We start from the raw sequence: 14,842 nt of genomic DNA, 5'->3' as shown, positions 1-14,842 counted from the left end.
GCTTGCCCAAGACGCGTGGGAGACTCCGTGTGTGTGAGACAAATGATTAGAGGGCACGGAGTCAGATCTGGAGGGAATCTTAGCTCACGCTCCTTTCCCAGGCTGGTAAACTGAGGCCAAGTGCTCTTAAGTGACTTGAGATAATCCAGCCAGTAACTGACCCCAGTCGCCCTGTCTCCGAGCTCCCCGGCCAGACTGTTCCCCCCGACACCAGGACCTGTCCGTACACAACATCGCTGGGTCTCCTTCCTTGGGGAGCACGCCGCAAGCACATCTGGGACCCGGCCTCATCCAGGAAGCTGCTAGGCCCTGGGGGAGGAGAGCGCACCCCAGAACATAGCCCACCATCACAGACACCCAGAGTGCAAGGAGGCGCCCGGGACAGGAAGGAAGGAGAGCCCAGCCCCTCCTGGAGAAGGTCTTTTCAGGATCTGATCTTCGCACTTCCCCTGGGGAGAGAAAGGAAGGACAGGTCCTGGGTTTACCGTCCCAAAATGCTGACCCCAGTCAGCAAAATCGAAACAAATGTAACTGATTTCCTATTGCAAGTGGCTGAGTTGCTGGAATTCCAAATGTGTCGCATCCCTTGTGATGGTATTTGTTTTTCCCTTAGTTCCCTCAGCATCCCCGGAAACCCTGTGCCCAGCAGGCACAGGTCAGCTCCCCAAGCAGCTGCGGCCTGTCATCAGCTCCACGACACGAGATCGGCACTTATGACATCAGCACTTATGACGGCAGTGTCCTGGGGCCACCTGAAGAGAGGCAGAAGGCCGGTATTGTCCTGTGCGGACCCACCCGCATCCGCCTGCATCCGTCTCTCAAAGACCCAGACGCGTCAGGCAACCCCGTCTGTCCCTCTGCTCCTTTCTGATGTGAAAGAAATTGCTCGTTCACACGGCACACTTCTCATACTGTGCGGTTTCTCCGCCTGATGGCGATCATATCCTACGTCACCTCCTAACCTGGGCCATCACCGGCCGTGCCGGAAAGGCAGAATGCAGAGGCCTAAGTCCCAGCCCTGCGGAGCACACAACTTAGCGAGGGAATTTAGACAAGCTGCACTGTCCCTGTAAGCCGCGTGTCCTTTATCTTTATAGGGAAATGATGCTACTCACGTCAGCAGGTGGGGAGAACCGGTGAGCACACAGAAGGCACTTGGAGAAGGCCTGGGGAGGACGCTCTGTGATGCTAGTTGGGTTTCTTACTGTCATTCACTGTTCCCCTTGTCCCCCCGAAGGTGGGGCTGTGCCAGAATCCTTGCGACCCCGTTCCCTAAGACAGTTTTACTTCTCAACCAGAAGGGGACCTCGAGAAGGTAGTGGAGACCCCAGGCTCGGACAGAGCCGCACCTAAATCTCAGGAACAGTCACCCCGTCTCCTATCTGTAAAGCCCTCTGAGAAGAGCCACCCCCTCCCTTCACAGAGGGGCTCCAGCCTTCACCCCCCACCACGGCCTTCCCCCCCCACCACCACCCGCCCACCACCGCCTACTCCTGGTGTTCGCCCAAGCTCTTCCTGCCCGCTTCGGAGAGTGCTGCTTCCTCCTGACCCAGACCAATCTCGAAGCCTACTTCTTCCAGCCACATGGCAGAGGACCCAGCTCTGTTCCCCACCGTGGCCACTGTCATCCCCACCTGCCCGTGGGGAAGGTCGCTGGCAGCTGCTGCCCGGGCCGATCTCGGCCAGCTTCGTTCATCCATCTGCGCTCGGTGGTTTCTGCCTGGCCGTACGGGAGCGCCGTGGACCGGACTGGAGGCGTCAGTCCAGGGAGGGAGCTGCCAAGCCTCACTGGGCCAGCACGGTGCATGACCCTGGTGCATAGCACGCACTCGATCCAGAGAATGAATGAATGAATAAATGAATGAATGAATGAATGAATGAACGAACAAACGAACAAAACAAAGAATGACGTAGCATGCAGTCACTGAACTCTGCATTCGGGAGACATCAGCTTGTTCATCCCACACTCAAGGCACAGGACCTAAGATCCTGGGCAGGTCACCTGTTTGTCTCACCAGATCCGCCCTCCACCAAAGGTGAGCCCACCCAGCTCTGCGTCCCAGCGGGCCAGCCTGCGTGGAATCGAGGGGCTCCGGCCGGCAGGCTGCCCAGGCCTTGAGGTCAGAGGGAGGGAGGAGCGTGGCCTTGCTGCTGACTCTCCCAGTCTGCTCCCCGCTCTCCTTGGGACTACGAGCTGCCCGGATCATAAGCGGGCTCAGCTCCGATCAGGCTCCTCAGCCCTTTGGGCCTCGGGCGGTAATGCCCGAGGTTCTGCACTCTCTTTTGCGTTTTGTACACCCCACCCAAATGTTCTAACAGTCCCCTTATTAAACTTTGTTCAGCTTGCCCCCTATGAGCAAGCACACCTTCTGGTCTCACTGGGCCTCTGACCGAGCTGATCCCAAAGTCCTACCTGTCAAGCCCCAAAAACACAGCATGGGAAGGGAATTAGTAGCCAAGTAACTTTCAAGAGGTTTAGCTAGGAGGAAGTCCTCCATCGGGCTTCTTCTCAGCGTGGGGGCAAGGGGGGTGGAGAGAGCAGGAAAGGCTTTTCATTTCCTAATTTTTTAATTATTTTTTTGAATTGTTAATATATTCAGATGGCTCAAAATCCAAAAAAAAAAAAAAAAGGTAAGTAAAACACATGCACTTAAGTGTCCACCATCTGGACAGTTCCAGGGACACAGTGCTGAGCCCCACCCCACGGCCGACCTTTCCACCTTGCGCAGCCCCAAATGACATCCTATCACGATACTGAACAAACCAGGTCTCCCTGCAATTTCCACTTGGGCTTACTTCTAGGTAGGAGATCACGACTCAATCAAGTGGGGGAGTTCTGGCTCGGGCTCCAAGCCCTCCAGAGTCCCAGCCCTGGCTGGCTTACCACCAAAGCTTCCAAAACCCAGCAACTACTGTTCCTCCCATCCTAGGACCTTCACGAATTAGCATCCACAGAACAGGGAACGGTATTGTCCCCTTCGTGCAGCAATGACAAAGCCTCAACCTTTAGCAGTTTGCAAATGTTTTGTCCTGTGTGAGCTATTAATACTGTCATCAAGGGAAATCGTCACACGTGCAAGATCATTTAGCCGCGCAGGTATTTAATCCTTGATGTGGACGCTCGCCACCCCCTCCCCGGCCCCCACCAACAAGTGCTGGGACAGGCCTTCTGGGAGCTCCCCCGCAGAGACCACAAGGAAATGAGCGAGCGGAGAAGTGGTAAAGTCAGCAGACACGCGACTGTTCACGCTGCAGTTAAATGAGGTCAGGTGAGAGCCTGAGGGACCGTCTAGGCAAGGCCGCCATGTTACAAGTGGAGTAATGGAGACACTGAGGACAGTGACCAAGGGGCGGGACGTCGTGAGCTGACAGAGGACCGAAGACAGCTTTCTCCCAGCTCCTAGAAGCAGAGGCCTTCCTTCTCACCACCCCCCCCACACACCCCGCCTGCTCTTAGAAGCAGCCGCCTTCCTTCTCACCAGTCCCGTTCACAACCAGGAGCTCTATCCGGCAACCTTTGTGAAAAGGACAAAGGCCAACAGGGCTTCAAGTGCAACCAGAGCATTGGCCTAGAATCTGAGTTATGAGGAAAGGAAGAGCCGGCAAGAAGACAGGCAGAGGGCCACCCAGCTCAGTCCCAGCCGTCCCCCCCTGGGGGGGGCGGGGTGGAGGCTTCCTCTTAGTTACTCCTCACCCGGCCAGGGTACCCAGGTAGGGGTGGGTCACCAGAGACCGAACCCCTCCCCACACAAAGAGAAAAGGGGAAGGAGTCAGACAGCTCGGACAGGGAAGTAAAACTGAATCTCCCTCTCTACCCTGGGCTCCGAGCTGACCGGCAGCCGCCAGGATCCGAGCGGAGCTCTGCAGTGACACGGCCTTCATCACCCGGCTAGCCAACTGAGGCCAAATACAGTGGGATCCCCCTTCCGGGGCAGGGGGCCACAGGAGAATCTGAGGCTCGCGGACAGGGCTTGTGCACCCCCCCCCCACACACACACATCCGCTGCAGAGGAGGAGGGCCCCGTGAACAAGCTTAAATGCCAGGCCTGCAGGTGGGCCAGGTGGGTGTCCCCGTGCCAGGCGCAGGGCGGGGGGGAGGTCTTGCCGGAGGGCACCTTCCTAGGCCAGGCCGACCTCACCTCCGGTCGGTATCCGCCTTTCGGTGCATTGTCCCACCGGTCCCACACAGCCGTCCCCAGTCCCCCATTTTGCCGAAGAACTGAGGTTCCGGGTGGTTTAACATGACGTCCCAGGAGTCGGAGGGTAGAGAAGGGCGGCGGCAGGACTCGCACACAGACCTGCCTCTCCCACCCGCGTGTCCCGGCGGTCCCTCCCCCCGGACTCAGCCTGCCACCGAGTGCGCAGCGGGGAATCCCACGCGGCCAAGCCCCCGCCACCGAGGGCCCCCAGCCCGCCGGTCGCGCGCGACCTCCAACTTAATGAGGCGCGACCGGGGGTTCGTTCAAAGTCGCGCAAGTGGCGCAGGCCCTGGGCAGCCCGCGCGGCGCACCGGCCGGGACACGTGCGGCGGTGGCGGGGGCGGACGGGGCAGCGCGCGGTCCGCGGGCGGTGGGGGACCGGGGGCGGGCAGGGCCGAGGGCAGAGCCGGCGCGGGGGGCGGTGCGGAGGGCCGGGCAGTGCCCGGCAGCGCGGGGCCCGGGGTGGGTGGGGGTGGCGGGCACGGCAGGGCCGGGCGGGGGGGTCGCGCGGGGACGACGGGGGGTCGCGCGGGGAGCGGCGCGCGCCCGGCGGGGGAGGGGGAGACCACGCGGGCTGGGCTCTCGGGGCTGCGTCCCCGGCGGCCGCGCGCGGGGTTGGGCGCCTACCTTTCCTGAAGGGCATCGCGGAGGGGTGCGCCCCGCGGGGCCGGCCCGGGATACCGAAGCCGGGCGACGTCCGAGTGCCAGCCTCGCGGCTCGGGGGCGCCTGCGGGCGCCGGGCGAGGGAGGGGGGGAAAGGGACATATTTGGACAGAGCGGGGCGCGTCACCGCCGGAGGGTGGGACCGCGGCGAGGCGGGCGGCGCGGCCTCCGGGGCGGGCCCGGCGGAAAGCGCTTAACCCCTGCGCGCCCGGCGCCGCTGCGCGCCCCTCCCCACGCCGCGGGTACACCTTCCGGGCGGGGCCTCGGGGGACCGCCTCCCGCGCTGATTCTGCCCTCGGGCGCTCGGCGCCGGCACGGGGGGTGGGGGGGAGGGGGGGCGGCGCCAATGGCTGGCCGGCGTGGACGGAAATTAAATGGAGGCCGGAGGGAGTAATCCCCGCAAAGCGCATCTCTGGCCGCCCTCGTGGAAAATCCTTCCAGCTCCTGGGCTCCCGCCCCGCGCTCTTCCACCCCCCACCTCGACCCCACCCCGGCAGTGATCGCCTCCGGCAAACTGTGCGTCTCTCTCTCTCTCTCTCTCTCTCCCTTGCGCATCGCTGTTTCCCCGGGGACCTAGAACAGCACCTCACATCCTGATCAATACATATGTCAAAAATAATTTTTAAATGATAATAATAATGGGACTTCCAGGAACCGTAACCTCGAGAAATGGAGAAGGGAGACCATTCCTCACATCACTAAACATTTTGTGTGAAGGCCAGCACCTGAAAAATGCTTAACTACTTGGTGGGATCAAATTTCTCAAAGGCAGAGGTCATCTGTCCGTCCAGGTGAGAGTTAGTTCCTGTGAAAAAGTGCTATTTTATGTTACAGTTTGAAGAAATGGTGTTGGGAACAGTTTCCAGATCTAATATTTAAGGTACCTATGCAATTCCCCACTTTCTACGTAGTGGGAAAAAAAAAATCCAGGTGAACTGAAAAGTCAGAGCCAGTGGGGTGTTCATGGGTTTTTAATCATTTCGTGATGGGGGGGGGGGGTGCAGTTCCTTTGGCTGCTACCCTTTATGGGTGGTGGTCCAGACTCCACCCCCACATTCGAAGGGAGCCCACGTCTGGGAGAAGGAAGCCAGCGTTGGTTCAGACAAGGTATTGTCATTTGGGTTCCTGAGCTCTTCGACTTCAGCTCCTGAGTGTGGGTGTCAGTCTGTGTAAGAGGAACAGGAAGTGGGGGGGGGGCAGATCTGACACTGAGACAGATCGCCAAGGCCCTCTGCCCTTTCCCCTGCCACAACCATAACACCCAGCGGACCTGCACTTTACTCCATGGACTCACTTGCAGGAAGGCAAATTTTATCTAAGGCCAGATAAATGCAAGCCTGCACATCTCGGATTTGTGCGGCTTCGAGTCACAGTGAAGCCAGAGGACATGCACACTTGGGGGGGGGGGGGCGGGGACCTCTTCCTTGTAGCTGGTGCCTTTACTGCCTTGTGGACTCAGGTGGCTGATTGTGATACAGTAAGACATGCGTATTTGGTCTTTGTTCCCAGTTCCTGGCACCTGGCGCTTAAAAACCTCGGAATCTCCAGAGCGAAAAGAGGGTTTTTGCATGTTCATGAAATGACTGGTGGCTGGGACACTTAGGTAGCTTCAGGATAAGGGCTGGTGGCCAGAAAGACCACATCATGCTTAGAGGGTTGGAACTCTCAGCTCTATCCCCCCACCCCCACCCAGGGAGGGGAGAGGGGCTGGCAATTGGGTCGGATCACCAGTGGTCAGTCATGTGCATGTAATGAAGCCTGGATAAAAACCCCTAAATGACGGGTTCGGAGAGTTTCCAGGCTGAAGGTGGCAGGTTCCGATAGGACGGGGAGGCTCCACGCACCTCTACCAGCTCACCTCGTCCTACGCTCCTCTCCCATTTGGCTGTTCCTGAGTTGTATAAACTGATACATGCAATAAACTGATAATAACAAGTAAAGCACTTCTCTGGGTTCCGTGAACAGCGCTAGCAAATTATCAAACCTGAAAGCGAAAGTCCTGGAGACCCCAGACTTTGTGGCCACGTCAGACAGAAGAGCGGGTACCTGGGCACCCAGTAGTTGCACTGGCATCTGAAGTGGGGGGCAGTGTTGTGGGGCTGAGCCCCTTGTTGCCCTGTGGGGTCCATGCCAAGCGCAGGGAGTTAGTGTGGGAACTGGATCCAATTGCAGGACACTTGGGAGAAGCGCTCATAGGTGTGGAAAGTGCCCCATGCAGAATCAGAAGTGATGCAGGACCGGAGCCCCATCTCTCCACTCTTGAGCATAATCCCCTCTAGGAACAACAGGGGACTCGTGGCTGTCTTATTCCCATCATTTCCGAGAGCAGCCCCCTCTGATGTTGGGTCTTGTTGTTCATAATCCCCGGGGACGTCTGTTCTTTCACGTCCAATCAGAACCTGCCGACAAGGGTTGCTGTGGACATTTCATAACCCGCAAGAGTGTCTCTGCTTGTCCTTTGCACAAGGGAGGCAACAGCCTAGGCAAGTTCACACAGGAGAGAAACGAGTGGCCTGAAAAATTGGATTTGCTCAAGAACTACTAACTCACTGTGGCCAGTAGCCAGTATGGGCTGGGGTAGTGGTTCACAGCCCTCTGGTTTTCGGTGCGGAGGCAGGATTTGAAGAGATCTTAAGTGGAGAGTATATTCCGAGGCACTTTCCACAATATAGTGTGAGTCGCAGAGTGAAGGAATCGCGTCATTATTCTCCAAACTCCCCGTTGTGTCCGCTGACGTTTCTGTTCTGGGTCTGATGACCTATGGACGGGACAGTACTCTTCTGAGGAGCTCTGAGCACAGCACACTGCTGTCTAGAGTCGAGCCTAGTGGCTGGAACCTTGCGGAAACTGCAAGAGTTGTCAGGCGGGTTCCGGTCTTCCTCCAGGGCCCCAGCTGTCACCGTGCTAGAATGGCCACCATCACTAGCACCAGCCGGTCATCGAGGGCCTGAGGACAGAGCTGCTCCAGCCCAAGGGCAGGGAGCAAGCTGCAGGACTGGATTTGTGACAGCCGGCTGGGCCCCAGGGGCGGTTTCTGATTTAGTAAGCCTGGGGCGGGGCCTGAAGCTTCCCAGGTGATAAGGGTGCAGCCGGCCCTCCTTGTGTAGGGCTGCGCTCAGACACCCAAGAGGGGGAGTGGGACCGGGCTGGGAGGGGTCCTGCAGGATCTGGAGCAGAATCAGGGCTCCTCCCACCCAGGGCACCAGCCTCCCTTCTCCTCTGGTCCCGGTGCTCCGCGGGGCGCCTCCCGGCCCAGGCTCTTGGGGCAGAAAGTGCCAGAGCCATGGCCTCTGGTTTCCTTACTGCAGGAAGAAAAGGGCCCCCCTTCCCAGATTTCTTTTCCAGTTTGTAGGCCAAACTGAAGGCTTTCATGCTGTCTCCAAAGTGAGGGTAACGCTCAGAGATCTAACACGTTCCACCCCGGAAATTCATCTCTACCCACAAGCCTTTCCTCTCTAGCTGTAGGATGTGAGGTTTGGTCTCCAGTGAAGGAACTGAGGTCATAGGAAGAGGGAACATTTGATCGGGGTCAGGGAACACTGGTAAAGAAGAGTGTGTTAGGAAGGAAGGAAGGAGGGGAGGGAGGGAGAGAGGGAGGAAGGAAGGAAGGAAGGGAGGAAGGAAGGAAGGAAGGAAGGAAGGAAGGAAGGAAGGAAGGAAGGAAGGAAGGGGCGTGCCTGGGGACAGGGACCAGCAGGGCCCATAAAGTACTTGAGGGCCCCACCCCCACCTGCACCAGACTCCCCAGAGTGGAGAGTCCAGCGGCTGTCCCCACTGCGGGCCACCCCCCATTGATACGGTCCGGGTGGTTTAAAGCTGCTGCCGCCTCAAGCTTCTGGGCCCCTGGGTCCTGCCAAAAGGCAGACCTCCGGCCAGCCAGCCCTGGCGTGGGTGCATGCAAGACGCAAGCAAGGGGTGAGGAGAAGACACTGGCTGAGAATCTCTGCCATGGCTTCCCAAGGCTGTATGATAGACCCTCTTCGAGCTTCAGTATTTTGCCTATAAAATGGGCATAATGCATTCTTTACAGGTTGCTGTAAGGATCGTGTGAAATCGTATTTGCCTGGAGCACACGTGCTCAGTGAAAGGCAGCTGCCATTATAACAGCAGCAGTAGAGCTGGAAGCAGGGGCCCTGGGGTAGTGAGAGGGAAGGGTCCCAGAAGAAGAGAGAAGCGATGGGGAGCATGGGGGGGGGGGGGGAGGGCGTGGGGCAGGAGCACGTGGGCTGGCCCAGGAATGTTGGGGCTGAGCTTCCTTGGGGTCGAGGGGGCCGAGGGAAATCCAGCTGCTGGGGGATGAGCAACTATCCATTACCAAAATGTGTGTGTGTGTGTGCCTGTGCGTGTGCGTGTGCACGCACGCATGCACGTGTTCACCTGCGCACACCTAATTATGGAACTATGAAAGAATCAATGATTCACAGTATCGGAGAAAACTATAAATACTAAGGGTAGCTATAAGGACACATCTAACTCACGGCTGTTGGTTCCTAAACACCAGTCTCCGACTGAAGGAGCCAAGAGCCCCCAGAGGGTTTGAGCGGCTAAGCACAGGATGAGCCTGGAACATCTTGTTGTGCCAGAAAATAAGTAATCATTTTGCAGACCTGCCGACAAACGACGGGGACGCGTCCAAAACACACAGGATCCAACGTGAAAGGGCTCCTCCAAAACAGTCATGGCAGCAATGGATTGTGACCCAGAGAACAAAGTGAGAAGCCATGAGTCCACACTGGCATAAATAAATAGGAAAGTGAATAGATACATAGGGGAGGAGGGAGAGCTCTTCCTCACAAATCCTAGACCTCACAGAAATGACTAGAATCCTAGCTCATAGATGGAGAAGGAATCATGGCGCTAGAAAAGTCACCATTTGGCAAATAGCACAGAAATAATTGTTTCACAGAAGAACCCTCCGGGGAGGCTAAAATTAGCAAGCAGCAATAATGCAGTGAGACACAGGATATTAACAGTCTCAAAGTACCTCCTACAAGGTAAGCATTAGTTGCAAAGGGGAAGGTGGTGGCTTTGCGGTAGAAAAAACTGGAAGCCACCTCCACCACCTAATCAAAGTCAACGTCACCAGTAATGGACCAAATCAGCATCAGGTGCCTCTTGATACAATGCACTGAGAAGGACACCTCACATGGGCAGCATTCTTGCGCAAAAATGCATAACCTGAATTTGATCATGAGGAGACATGAGACACCTAAAATAAAGGACATTACAAAAATAACTAGCAAACAGTTCTTCAACAATGTCAAAATCGTGAAAGACAAAGATAGACTGAGGAAGTGTTCTTGCTTTACAGGCAGCTAACGAGCCATGAAGACTAAATGGAACATGGGATCCTGGATGGCTTCCTGAACCACAGAAGGGACATTAGTAGGACAGCTGGTGAAACAGGAATAGTACCGTACCAATATTAATTTCCGGATTTGGGTAACCGTACTGTGTTTATGCAACATCTGGAGAATTGGGGGAGGGGTGTTTGAGACTTCTTTAGACTGTTTGCAAAATGTTTGTAAGTTTAAAAATTCAGAATAAAAAGTTAAAAAAAAAATTAAAGAGTAATCATAGAGACTGCAGAACTCGCTAAATGAGACAACTCCCAAACTGATCTGGCTGTGTAATCAGCTACTAATTACCATTAATGATGGGAACTGCCTAATTTCCAGGCAGCACAGTGAGGAGGAGCTTTTACCACAAACTTAGTGACTTAAAATACCACCCACGTATTCACTCCCGATTCTGTAGGTCAGAAGTCACACTGGCAAGACTGGGGTCTCTGCTCAGGGTCTCAGGAGGCCGAAATCACTGTGAGCGGGGGAGTTCCCAACCGGAGACTGGAGAAAAACCGCCTTGCAAGCTCATTCCCAGGGCAGAATTCAGTTCCTGTAGTTCAGGAGTAAAGTCCTCACTTCCTGCCGGCCGCCGGCCGCCAGCACTCTGTTCCCAGGGGCTGCCCGCATCCTTGCCACGTGGCCGCCTCCTGTCTTCAGGTCAGCGGAGGCAGGTGGATGGCTTCTCGGGCTTTGAACTCTGACCCCTTCCTCTGGGACCAGCGGAGGAAACTCCCTGCCTTAAGGAAGGACACAGGCCCTTGCAGATAGTTTCCGTATCGTAAGCCCAGCTGATTTGGGATCCTACTTTTGTCTGCAAATTCACGGCAATACTGGGTTGGTGTTCGAGTAACTGGGGAAGGTTTGTGTACACGAGGGCCAGGAATCCTGGGGCCACGTGGAGTCCTGCCTGCCGCAGGGTAGTTTCTTACACCAAATAAATGGATATAAACGGGCAACAGGTTTGTGGACGGTGGGGGGCACGGCCTACCTGCTCTGAGGTCGTGGACCCCCCGGTGCCCACCAGATCAGTCTGACCTGGCTCAGAGAGAGTCTCCTTCTTTCCTACTAATCCTCCCCTTTAAACCGGTTCCCTTTGCACAGCCCTGACCGTGTTGGAATGAAATTATCATCTCTTCTCTTTCCGGTCGCGGAGTTTCAGAAATCAGGACTCAGTCTCTAGGGGACAGACGCTAGCCACATCCTCGCTGTCCCGGATGGAAGGAGAGTAGCATTGTGTTTAGTGCTCAGCAGCAGCTCCAGAGGCACCAGCAGCTGGGAGTGCACGCCCTGGGGCTGCCCAGTTCCCTGCCAGTCGGGGACAGTTGTCCCTTTCTTCACAAGGGAAGAGTGGCTGCAGCGAACGGGGTTTAAGTTAGGCCTTTGAAGCCCACCGAGCCCAGGGCCGGGCTTGCATTGAGGATGGAATCACTGAAAACATCAGAGCCCTAAAGGACTCCAGAATGTCACCAAGCTGCTCTTGTGAAGCTCGCTCCTGTGCCAGCAGATGACCAGGCTTTTTGTCGTTGTCGCAACGAGCGTGTCCTTTTTTTCAGCACTCTGACAAACTCCTGCTTCAAGCAGGGGCGAGCATTCACCCCCACTCGCTACTGACAAAGCTGCGGCTAAGGGAAGTGGCCTGCCCTGGGCGCCTGGCCACAAAGACGGAGCAGAGACCTCCAGCTGGGCCTCTCGAGACCTCCAGCTGGGCCTCTCGACAGATGCCACTGTCCTCACCCGTGCCACACCCTCTCTCCAGGGAGCTGTGTTCTCTCCAGTCAGTCGTTGTCCTCCGGGCGGGGCATCACAGTCCTCAGAGGGCTTGGCTGAGCTGGGAACCCAGGCCCATCCGACCTCAGTGTTTTTAGTCTTAATAACCTATTTACGGCTGAGAAGCCAGACTGCCTCTTTCCCAGAAGTCAGGCACAACTGCTCTGGCCAAGCGGTGGCTTTCCACTCCCATTATGGTCCTAGAAGATGATGCTGCCCTTCTGAAGAGGAAAATGAAGAGTCTTTGTGATTCAAATGAGTCACATTGTCACTTCCAGAGAAAAAGCAAGTCTTCGAAGTGGGCTCTCACTTAACCCGTGATCAGAACAACTTGGAGGCAAACTGGACGGCATCGTGGAGGCTACGTGGTGGAAGACGTGTGACCAGCTCCAGAACTGGCCCTCCCTTCCACGCCCCGGGCCATTTCTTCCCTCCTCTGCCTCTGTGTCCCCATCTGTAAAATGCAGAGAATATCAGTTGTTGGCCCGATGTGAGGACCGAATGACTGCTTAAAAGAGAAGCAGGATTTCTTTTTTTTTTTTTTTAATGTTTATTTTTGAGAGAGAGAGAGAGAGAGAGAGACACTGCAAGCAGGGGAGGGGCAGAGAGAGAGGGAGACAGAGGATCCAAAGTGGGCTCTACGCTGACAGCAAAGAACTGGATGCAGGGCTCGAACCCACAAACTGCGAGATCGTGACCAGGGCCTAAGTCAGAAGATTAACTGAGCCACCCAGGCGCCCCGAACACCCAGAATTTCTAATGTTGGAGGAACATATATTTTTACTGCACTTTAGGTTTTCCTTAAGTTCTTAGACTTAACTCAAAGCTGCATTATTCTACTTATAACGTTATCATATGAAATATAGTAAAACTTAACAGTCATTGTTCAGGGGAATTTGATGACCGGTCCCATGTAGAAACCCAGCTATTTAAACTGCCTTATCGGGGCGCCTGGGTGGCGCAGTCGGTTAAGCGTCCGACTTCAGCCAGGTCACGATCTCGTGGTCCGTGAGTTCGAGCCCTGCGTCGGGCTCTGGGCTGATGGCTCAGAGCCTGGAGCCTGTTTCCGATTCTGTGTCTCCCTCTCTCTCTGCCCCTCCCCCATTCATGCTCTGTCTCTCTCTGTCCCAAAAATAAATAAACGTTGAAAAAAAAAAAATTAAAAAAAAAAATAAACTGCCTTATCAATTAAAAACTGCATTTATGAAATACTTTATACTTCAGAACACTTTGGTTTGCTCACAAGCCTTGCCAAATAACCAACTAAATATGGTGAATCTTCAGTTCTTTTATTAAATGTTCCCATACTGCTGACAATCTTAATAAAATTGCATCGCACCTTTTAGCTTAAAGCTCAGGTCATGACCTCAGAGTCGTGAGATTGAGCCCCGAGTTGGGCTCTGTGCTGAGTGTGGAACCTGCTTAAGATTGTCTCTCTGTCCCTCCTTGGCTCACACGTGTGCTCGCTCGTGCTCTCTCTCTCTCTTTCTCTCAAAAAAAAAAAAAAAAAAATTTTTTTAAACTGGGATCACAAGGCCTGTCCATTGGATACTCAAATTTGCCACATCCTCTTAAAATTACAAGTTCTCAAGATGCCAAAGAGATACTGGTCACCTAAATTTAGCCCCAAAATATCAAAAGCTTGGGTTTAATTTGCTTCCTATTCCTCTGCTTAAATAGAAACTTTTCCACAGTTAAAAGAAAAAGACTCTGAAGAAACAGTTATATCAGCAAGTCAGGGCTCCTGTCCCAAGGCACTAAGGTTACTTATCGACCAGAAAGACCCTGACTGGGACAGCAAAAAATATCCAACATAATAAAGATTTTCCAGACCTTCTGAACTGTGGGTTATTTTTGCAATAACATGTTTACAACTAAAAAGAAAGCTAAATTGTACATCTGCTGCTGGGGAGTTTCTAGATGGGACCTGAGAAGAGCTTTTCGGCTCTCAGAAGGCCTTTGCTGCTTCCAGAATTAGGGAATGAGTTTCTAATGGTGTCCCGGTCTGGGGTGCAGAGCGTCCTCAGGCCCAGGGCACTTAGCGACTACAGAGGAGGACAGCATGTGGACGGTCACAGGCAGGAGTGGAAAGCACAGTCCCGTGGAGTGAGGGAGCTTCACCAGTAGCTGTGGGGGTCACCAGAACGCTTGGTTCGAAAGCACAGACGTCACACTCAATGGAGCTTAGGCCAAAGCGTGTCATCTGGAAGCGTGCTGACATCACTCAGAACGAAAGGCGGGACCCCCAAGCCCTAGGGGCGGGTGGCCTCCTGAGGGGGAGCCGCAGGACCCCGCCTGGCTCTCATCTCTTCCTTCCACTGGTCATCTGGCCGTGTCATGGCCGACTGGCCTCTACCACGGGGGTTCCAGCGATGGGGGTGGGGTGCCAGGGGCCCCCCACCCCGTCTCGCCTCCCCCACCGCCCCTGGAACTGAGGGCTCTGAGCCGGCAAGAGTGGCTCCCAAGGGAGGGAGTGTTACTCGGGAAGCGAGTGGATCAGCCCGGGTCACAGGAGCAGCTCAGGCCGCGGGGCTTTCCCAAGGCAGAGCTCAGGGGGGGTTTTACCAGAAGCGGCAGGGGGGTCTCCGGACACCAGGACCACGTGATTCAAGGTTGACCGGTGTGGTGGGGTGCGGGAAAGGAGCACCATTACATCTTTCCCTTTTACCAGTGAAGCAAAAGCTTGCCCTCAAAGACCCAGATATTTCTGCGGCCATCTCATTAGGCAGAATTAGAACTTGGGTGCTGGGAAGCAGCAAGGGTACGAAAAGAAGGGGTAGGGGGTGCCGGTTCCCACAGAGCTCTTGTGTGGACGGGAGCGGATGTGAAGGCCTTTCGGTCTTGCTCAGAATGACCCAGTGATGGTTG

The 14,842-nt window shown here is 55.4% G+C and overlaps 1 protein-coding gene and 1 long non-coding RNA gene across 4 annotated transcripts in view; one reads left to right on the top strand and one right to left on the bottom strand.

Annotated features, from left to right (window-relative positions):
- Positions 1-5,100, bottom strand: part of PFKFB3 (6-phosphofructo-2-kinase/fructose-2,6-biphosphatase 3) — a 75,981-nt gene extending 70,881 nt beyond the window's left edge. For 2 of the 3 annotated variants that reach the window (XM_043563142.1, XM_043563140.1), the window contains exon 1: positions 4,827-4,949. In XM_043563142.1, coding sequence (XP_043419077.1) covers positions 4,827-4,842 — 16 coding nt within the window. In that variant the 5' untranslated portion in view covers positions 4,843-4,949. Of the gene's footprint in view, positions 1-4,826 lie in introns of all 3 variants that reach the window. The other variant, XM_043563141.1, reaches the window with a different exon arrangement.
- A 104-nt stretch (positions 5,101-5,204) lies between these two features.
- LOC122472605 lies at positions 5,205-10,445 on the top strand. The gene is made up of 2 exons (XR_006294477.1): positions 5,205-5,653; positions 10,174-10,445. It is a non-coding gene; the product is annotated as an uncharacterized LOC122472605 (long non-coding RNA).
- Positions 10,446-14,842: the final 4,397 nt, after the last annotated feature.

Source organism: Prionailurus bengalensis, chromosome B4, assembly GCF_016509475.1.
Source record: "Prionailurus bengalensis isolate Pbe53 chromosome B4, Fcat_Pben_1.1_paternal_pri, whole genome shotgun sequence".
NCBI classification, from domain to species: Eukaryota; Metazoa; Chordata; class Mammalia; order Carnivora; family Felidae; genus Prionailurus; species Prionailurus bengalensis.
Note: the sequence above shows the minus strand (reverse complement) of the source record. Positions and strands in the feature narration are given on the sequence as shown.